Here is a 9,156-nt window from a genome sequence, read left to right on the forward strand (position 1 = left end):
CACGACTACTTCCGCACGTGCCACTTGTAACTGCTGAGAAGGAACACGATCCTGCCATTGCAAACAGCAAAAACGACGCAAAGCGCAAAAAATAAATTCGTTATCTGTTGCGTAAACTGAGTAAAACGCTGTCGACGTCAGACTCCTACAATTTGCATAATTTAATTTTAGCACAAAGGGCTAGGCAAAAATAGCAACACGAAAAAAAAAACTGTTGAATAAAAAAGGCAAAGCTTCTAAGCCATTTCTAAAATCAAATATAAACAGTAAAATAATTTATTTCTCAAGTACCCAGGATTGGTATTGCTTTTTAACAAGCAATGCAAAATAACAAAAAGTGGATTAGGAGAGCTGCCAAAATAGCTTTGACATTCCAGCGTGTTTGCCGACTGAAATCGACATCTTCTTATCTGTACATCTGAGGTATATTCGCGGTAAACTGTTATTTTTTTTCTTGCCAATAATGATATGACAAACACTTTTACATCTTAAGTATGTTTAATATGGAATTTTTGTATAGTCCAAGGCCTGTGATGATCCAATTTCAGCAATTGTGTTTAGGCGAAACTTAGGCAACTCACACCGCAGCAGTTAGCTTATAAATTCCCAATTTTGAAGGAATCTTTGGTGAATTCAAGGCTATTCATGCCTTATTCCGAACAAAGGGTACATTTTGAGAATATTTGCTCCAAGGTAATATTATTTTATGCGGGAAACTTAAAAATATAGGCAGGAAACTTAGGAAAAATAATCGGTGAAAAACTGTGTCACGCAAACTTTCGCGTCTAAATATTAGCTATGTTGATCGTACTGCTGTAGTTCCAAAAGGTTAGTGCCCAAAGTTTTCTTTCCTGTTCCCGGTACACTAGCCCTAGTACTAAACATGAGTATTGGTCAGGGCTCCAGATCACGTTATACTTTTGAGAAATACTCCTTCAACCAGCAGCATGCCCGCTAAAATTTTGCGAAGGCTATCTGTAGGGCATTTTCAAAAAATCATAATTAATTTTTCTTGAGCCCGATTTTAAATATTTTACCGTTAATCGAAAGAAAAAACATGAAATAAAATTGTCTGTAAGTTTTATTGTATTTGAGTAAAAGCGTAATTTTTCAGCTCCTTCAGCGCAACACCTAAATTTGACTCGAAACAGAACGGTTTTTGCGGTTTTCGACCGTACTCGGAAATCGTCGCCAGAAATATTGAAAACTAGCACTTAAAGCCAAATTATTGCTATTTTTGTTTATCATATGGACTAACTGTCTCACACAGAAAATTTGAAGAAATTCTGTTTTCGGCCGAAAATCGAGTGGTCGGTTCTTACACGGACAGCCTCTTAAAACCTATTTCAACAGTGTTTACATAATGGCTCCCTCCTGGGTTTCAACGTCAATATCAATGTTCTTAAAGTCACAAAAGGCTTTCCTTCTAGCTCTTGAACCTCTTAGGCAGATTAGTGCGGATCTCAGTAAAGCGAAGGATGTCCTTGCTCTTATCCAGGAGATTGTTTTAGCATAATGTTCTCCTTTCTTGATGGAGACCAGCTGCGCCAGTCTGGAATGGTATTGCAGGCACTCGTTTCCCATGCCGCCTGTTGACGTGAAAATAAGGGGTGTAAAGGTTCCTTGTTCGATATCCAAAACCCTCCTCGCGTAAAGACGCTTCTTCTCGTTCTCATGATTGCGGTATATCTGTTGGAGCTCTAGGTCCCTATACGAATCAGCATTAGGGTGACAAACCCTCACGTCAAAGAATGCTGATCGTTGGTTCTCCCAGAACCCGCGCGCATGAATATCTAATCTCGCATCTGGAGCTCGATTAGAACCTCTTCCCAGCTGTTCACCCGAGATGTCTTGCAGGACAGGCTCAATCTCAACATCGGTACAAACCATATTAAGGAGTTCGGCTTCTAAGTCCCTCAGCTCATTGTGACGTTGGTTAACGAACCCACCTGTCTTGCATATCATTGCGTGGTCCACTGTAAAAGCATCACCGCATACACAGGTGGAGGGGATATCATCGACCGGCCAATCGTAGCGTAGTTTGATTGCATCGCGGAACTCTCTCTTATTTAGATTGAAACCCATTTCGCGAAGGAGGAGTACCGTCAGCCAAACAGATGACCCTTTTTCCGCAGCAAGGTCAAGTGCCTGTTGGACTTTCTGTGGGGCTACCCCTCTGATATGCTCTGCCCTGTCTTGGAGCACCGTTGCTCTCTCACTCCTCATTGCCTGTTGTAGTGGCTTGACCAAAGAATCATCCGGCATCTGATGGGATTGAGCCACGATCTGTTGGACCAGCGGGATGGTAACTTTGATGTATAATTATTATTATTATTATTATTATTATTATTATTATTGTTGTTGTTCTTGTTGTTCTTGTTGTTGTTGTTGTTGTTGTTGTTGTCATTATTATTATTATTATTATTATTATTATTATGATATCCTTAGTCGACCGATCATACCCATATTTCCAGTGACATGTTATGGGTAATGATAGGAAATTTCTAGTTTCACCTCATAATATTGCCTGAATACGATAATTTTTTCAACCGTTTTCAGTAATGATATTATGGAATCTTTGTGTCCTCTGTAGTACAGAGACAGTTATGTACTTACTATCAGATTGGAGTCTCGGCAAACCCATAGTCAAAATCGAGTTCACAAGAAGGAGAAATAAAATCACTTTTTAAACCGACGCAGTATTTCACCGGTTACGTATGTTATACGGTTGGCGATCATTTTCACCGTTGGGCCAGCAACTGTCTTTCTGTCCCATCTCAAGTGCTTCGGGAAGCGACGAGCTAATTGTTATTCCAAGGCACTTGACAGGGTTTCTGAGGCTTGTAATTGTGCGTTTAAGCTTTGATTGTCGCCTTCTTTTTCTGTGGTAAGCTCACGGAAAGCTAAATAGCCTCTTTTACCGCCTCGACCAAGGTCTGCGAGTGCTTCTTCGCTTATTTCACAAGCTTTCTTGATGATCGTTTTAAGCACGCCCTGTTTTTCTACCTCGTCGATCATTTCCTTGGCTTCCTTCTGCGCTGCTGCTTCATCTTCCGATTTACTGTTTTCGAAGAAAAAGTTAAGAAAAGTATAGTAAGGCCCTTGCACGTCGAAATATCGTTTACTGGGTTAGACAGACAGACAGAAAGACAGATAGACAGACGGACGGACGGACGGACGGAAGGGTGGATGGATGGATAGATAGATAGATCGCTTGTGCTACTGCTAGTACTACTGTACAGTTCACCATGACATTAGCTGACCCTAATTTTTGCTGCTTCGGTTTTAGATGGTGTGCCATTAACTATTCCGACGACTTGCATTTTCTCTGTTAAAACCAATATAACAAAAATTGACAGTAAATTATACTACTGAAAAGACGAAGTACAAAAAACTGAAAGGTCGAAAGAAAAGAAGACTGACCTTAATCTTGGATCTGCGTCGCAACTTCATTCCTTCCTCTTCCTTTTCTTATTCTTCTTCGTTCTTTACCAAAGGACTGACAGATTCCTTCAGCACCGTCTGATTTTTTTCCACCGTATTACACGAGTCAAGACCCACCTTTTCTTCAATTTGAGTGTTTCGGTTGTTGAAGTAATACAATGAAAAAACAATATTATCTTTAAAATAAATCTAAACTGATCAGAACGCGTAAAGTGTGCGAAATGAGAAATTTCCTATTAGTTTGTGTAAGGGGTAATTTTCTTCCCTACCGGCAACGATCAATGATCTCATCACATTTTACAACGTTACAGTAGTATGACAGGTGCCAGTTTAGCCAGCCCCACACCCCCATTCAAGATGGCGGCCAAGAAAAGTTCGAGAAAAATTACGTCATAAAAATTTCACCACATGCCGTGACGTCATGCCTGTTTTTCGCCCCCAGTGGTTGACCGCGTGGGGGTCTGGGTTCCATGGGGAGGTATCGCTGACGCCACGGTTGGTGGGGGGATGGCTGACGTGTGTGTGGAAAGTTCTAGAGCGGGGCTATCGTTAGCGCGCGCGCGTAACCCTAAGAACTGACGTGGCTAGTAAACCCTAAGAACTGACGACGTGGCTAGTAAACCCTAAGAACTGACGACGTGCCTAGTAAACCCTAAGAACTGACGTGGCTAGTAAAAGCTGACGTGCCTAGTAAACCCTAAGAACTGACGTGGCTGGTAAAACCCTAACTAAACCCTAAGTGGTTAAACCAAAGTTAACCCTAACTAAACCCAAGGTGGCCGTGGCTATTAAACCCAACAAAACCCAAGGGCTGACGTGGCCCTAACCCTAATGGGTAATCAAAAGCTCAGACTCTCACTACCTTCAAACCTGAAATTTATTGTTTTTCTTATTAACAAGCCGGAAAAAAGGTTTTTTTTTTAATAATAAAGGTCATCTAACAACAGCAGTGGAAGAGACAATATTTTTCAAAAAAGAAGATGGGCTCTTTTAATCCGTGAAAATGGGGCCCTTCCTTTAAGATGAAAAGGCTGTCGAGGTCCGGCGGTCCCACAAAGAGAAAATGACACGAATGATCGGCCAGTTTTACTTCGACGATCAATAGTTGCCTGTCCAGTAATAAGTCTTGGCGTTCCATCAGCTGGAAAATGTTCCAGGCATCCTGTCTGGCTTTGACATGAGTCTGAAGATCGGTGATGTGAGTCAAAACGTTTTTTAGGAAGGGGCCGCATCTTAATTTTTCCAGCTGACCCAGGCCCCGGCGTTTTGGGTTGCGCAGAACATCCTTCAAGAGTTTGTAGTTGTTATAGTGTTCCCTCGACTTGGTGTGCTTGTAAAGATTATGGTGTTGCAGTATCACTATCATGGCAGGCAACGTGAAGCCTTTGTGAGCTGGAGCCGAAACGATGGCACACTACAGTGGCTTTAACATCTCGTCCAACGGCTTACCGTCTGTCTTCAAAAACCCGATTCGCTCACCGTCTTTTTGTCTAGCACTCAACGTGCTCTGAACCGACATGGTCTAAAAGTACTGATTTGACGGCTTTGTTTTTACTGCAATATAAAAGTCACACTTCTGTTGGCGTCATTGGCGCTGACGCCGTACTTCCCCCAAAAAATGAAAGAGTAAATTCTTCACACCACCACTACCACTACCACTACCACCACATTCGCCACCACCACCACCACCACCGCCATCACCACCACCACCACCACTACCACCATCACATTCACCACCACCACCACCACCACCACCACCACCACATTCCCCACCTCTATCGTCAACCATGTATAAAAATAAGGCTTAAACTGGCTCCATTTATTTTGAGTCAAACTAGCAAGGAGTCATGTCCCTTTATTGTCGATATTGTCATAGACTATTCTCTCGTGCAGACAGTAGAATTCGTCACGAGAAACATAGTTGTCAAAGCAGTAGATCAGAAAAATCACGAGAAAATGTCCCAAAGATCCCATTTCTTACTGAAAAGCAGAATGGGTTCCCAAATGGAATAGAATTTGGAGAAGCGTTTCGGTTCAAGACCTCCTCCAGTATTTTGATCGTGGGCTCTTCTGGTTGTGGCAAGACTTGTTTTACCGAATCGTTACCCTTGAATCACTTGTTTGTGAACCCTCTTCCAACGATTCATTATTGCTACGGGGTGTGGCAAAATGTATTCCGAGATATGAAAGACGCTGGTGTACAATTTCACGAAGGGATTCCAGAGTCAGGCCATCTCAAGTCGTGGTTTCCGAAAGGTGGAGTTCTGGTGTTAGATGATCTCATGGCGGAGGTAGGTAGGTGAAACTTTATTTATGCAGGGTGGCCCATTCAGCACAGTGGCTGGTATCCAGAGGGGCCCTGCTAAATACAATTTCTAAAAGGGAGGTGAAGACAAAGAGTTGTTGGATTTATTCACCAAACATTCTCATCATCAAAATATCACCGTGTTGTACCTGTGCCAAGACATGTTTCCACCAGGGAAATACGCCAAGAGTATTTCCAGGAACGCCCACTACATCGTAGCCTTCAAGAATCCACGAGATCAATTAGGCATGAGGAATTTACTGCTTCAAGCCTTTCCCACTTGCTGGCAAGACATGATGGACGTGTATCAAAAAGTGACCGAACGACCGTTTGGGTACACGGTCCTGGATTTACATCCCGCCAGTGATGACAGGAAACGCGTGTTTAGTCATCTCTTGACGCACGAAGGATACCCGCGCTGGCATCGAAGAAAGAGGGAGGATGTTTGATCATGGACCAAAATGGTATATTAAAGAGCACTTCAATCGACTGGGCTCCTTTGAAGCACACAGTCTTAGGAGAAGATCGACGAGAATCATGGATGATCGTTCAACAGATATTTTTGGCCCCGTGAAGATAACAATGATGGAAACATAGAAGAGGAAGAGGGGGTGGAAGAAGAGGAGCCTGAAGAGGAACAGGGAGAAGAGGAGGATAGTAGCATCTCCGAAGAGGAAGAAGAAACGGGCGACGATGAACCAGATCCGTGGAGTCCGTTACGTCAAAAAGCCGGGGAAGATATCGAAGAATCCTACCTGAAAGAAGTCCAGCAGTTCCTGGATAAGGGAAATCCCAAAACTATGCCGAAAATGCTACTTTCAATGCCCTATTACCTGCAAGTAGAAGAAGGCTACGGAAGACTTACTTAGAGCGTCTAAAATGGACTCACCGTATCAAACTCGACCCAATACACCGTCATGAAGACTCTTCGACGCTTTATTGAGGAAGACGACATGGATTTTGACGAAGCAGCCGAGTCAGCAGTGGAAAAACGAAAATTCCTGCTAAACAGAGTCATAAAGAAGAAGTTACTCCCCGACGATGATGATGAAGAGGAAGTAGAAGAAGAGGTTGAAACCTGAATTAGCCCGGCGATTCTTATAAGAGCGTGTGATTCCAGGGTTTTAGTCATTATTTGTAAGACACCACACATGCAAGATGAATTGCTCCAATCAGCTGTCAGGGAATGACCAGAAGGTAGTCTGTAAAAAGGCCTACCACAAAAATTATTATGCAAAGAACAGAGAGCGAATCCAGGCCCGACAAAAAAAATTTCGGGCAGAGAACGTCGGGATTCTCAAAACCCGTCGTAAAAGATGGTATGAAAACAACAAGAAACGACTCGCCAGCAGCCAGAGAGCCTATTGTCAACAGAACAAGGAGCAAATCAGAAATTACCGAAGACAATACTGTAAAAACAACAGGGAACGGATCAACGAATATTGGAGAAAATATTATGCTAAGAATAAGGAACGGATCAGGCAAAGACTTCATGACCAAAAGCAAAGAAAACTAGGCCAGAATATCTTGCGTTTTGGGGCCTGGGACCAAGAATCCGAGAAACTGGAAACGAGTCTAGTTCCCAACACATTGTGGAATACCGACGGTCAAGACTTAAAATTATAATCAATTCTCCCTTTGGAGTTATTATTATTCAATAAACGTTATAAAGACTCAGACTCTTCGTTTTGTTTATAACAATTTAATGACATTACTGTGCCCGCACTCTACTCACCTGGACGCTGGGGACACCTGGTAAACCGCTGACGGCATCCTTAACCACTTTAGTCCCCAGGCATTTGTCAGGTTCCACTCCAGAAGATAGCCAATTACAGTGGAGAGTGGTGTCATTTTGCTAAGAGACATTGTGAATAATGTAATGTTTGTTTCGATTGTCTTGTATATTACGACAGTGGATCGTCAAAGAGCGAAAATCATTGTACATGGTTCGAAGCTCATTTCCGTAATGGTCTAAAAATGACAGTTTTGGATGACAATCTGAGCCAAGCTCAGTCAGCGCAGATGGAAGAATTTCTCGATTTCTTTTAAAGCGAGACATGGGCCACACACCTGGCCGCTTTGTCAAGCTAAAGAGTAGTAGACCAAGTCAATAAAATAAGAGAAAGAAATGACCCAGATTCCAGTCTCTCAGGTCAACAACGCCGCGCGCGCCAGCGGAGGGCGTCATCTCGAGGTGAGCCAATTGACATTTCTTACCAAAACCGCTACCCCACCTTGGGTTTAGTTGGGTTTAGTTGGGTTTAGTTGGGTTTAGTTTGGGTCAGTTCTTAGGGTTTACGAGCCACGTCGTCAGTTCTTAGGGTTTACTAGCCACGTCGTCAGTTCTTAGGGTTACGCGCGCGCGCTCTAGAACGTTCCACACACACGTCAGCGATACCCCCCATGGGACCCAGACCCCCACGCGGCCAACCACTGGGAGCGAAGAACAGGCATGACGTCACGGCATGTTGTAAAATTTTGATGACGTCATTTTTCTCGAACTTTTCTTGGCCGCCGTCTTGAATGGGGGTGTGGGGCTGGCTAAACTGGCGCCTGTCATACTACTCGTTACGTATTATTAGGCTCCTCAGCTTTGACTGGCTTATCTGAAAGAAATGCAAAAGTTTCGTGATTCATCAGTCTAATCAAAGTCGATAGGACACGAGGGAGAACTGTTTAGTTCTTTTAGCATAACTCATTGACAATCTATAAAGCAAATCAATATTTTGATGTGCAAACTGCAAGGATATACGAAGTTCAAACCACATTTTCTCTTTCATGTTTCTATCGATTGTTACACGGCCGCTGTCATAAGCCAATCAGATTACGCGTTTCCCTTGTGGCTAACATCGCTAACATACATACAGATTTGATTTAAGAGAAGCACAAAATATCGTTTCTTCATCGTTATAATGTATGTAGTCCTTCTCGAGGTCAAGTGGAGATGGACGGCATCTATTGCAGATAAAGGAGAGTAAGGCTACTTGAATGGAGATTCACAATTTCCACATACGCTCTGGGCCATCTGTTCCAAAAAACAAGGATGGTAAAAACAATTTAGCACAAACAGTAGCCACTTGAATTGAATATATGCCGACAACTCAATGCAGAAAATGTACCCAAGAAGCATGCATGGCAGTGAACATCAAACTTTCTTGCCATTTCAACTGTATCCTTGAAATAATCTGGCCAGTAGTGACGCTGCTTGATCTTTCTGACGGTATTGTCTCTGCCTGCATAGCCAGAAAAATCAGCGGAGTGGCATTCCAAATCCCAAAACCCTCGATTTCTCGTTTTCTGTTATCACCAATCACCAATCGCTTTCTGTTATCACCAATCGCTTCAATGTTGAACCATCTCTTCTTTTATCAATATAGAACAGGCAATCTGTCTGATCATCGTATTCG

The 9,156-nt window shown here is 42.9% G+C and overlaps 2 protein-coding genes across 2 annotated transcripts in view; one reads left to right on the forward strand and one right to left on the reverse strand.

Annotated features, from left to right (window-relative positions):
* Positions 1–1,334, reverse strand: part of LOC145477986 (uncharacterized) — a 3,288-nt gene extending 1,954 nt beyond the window's left edge. Inside the window, exon 1 of the mRNA XM_081455866.1 lies at positions 1–1,334. This exon is cut by the window's left edge and continues 828 nt beyond it. The gene's annotated coding sequence lies outside the window, so the exon portion shown is untranslated.
* Positions 1,335–5,291: 3,957 nt separating this feature from the next.
* LOC145468166 (uncharacterized) lies at positions 5,292–6,827 on the forward strand. The gene is made up of 2 exons (XM_081451855.1): positions 5,292–5,735; positions 5,827–6,827. The coding sequence occupies exons 1-2, from the start codon at positions 5,292–5,294 to the stop codon at positions 6,196–6,198; spliced, it is 816 nt and encodes a 271-aa protein (XP_081307981.1). The 3' UTR covers positions 6,199–6,827.
* The last annotated feature ends 2,329 nt before the right edge of the window (positions 6,828–9,156 follow it).

This window comes from Orbicella franksi, chromosome 2, assembly GCF_964199315.1.
Source record: "Orbicella franksi chromosome 2, jaOrbFran1.1, whole genome shotgun sequence".
Classification (NCBI taxonomy): Eukaryota; Metazoa; Cnidaria; class Anthozoa; order Scleractinia; family Merulinidae; genus Orbicella; species Orbicella franksi.

Excerpts from the sequence above, each read along its gene's own strand:
- LOC145468166 (XM_081451855.1), top strand. The coding sequence starts at position 5,292 with ATGTCCCTTTATTGTCGATATTGTCATAGACTATTCTCTCGTGCAGAC. Across the intron at positions 5,736-5,826 it reads TAGATGATCTCATGGCGGAG|GGAGGTGAAGACAAAGAGTT; the intron begins GTAGGTAGGTGA and ends AATTTCTAAAAG.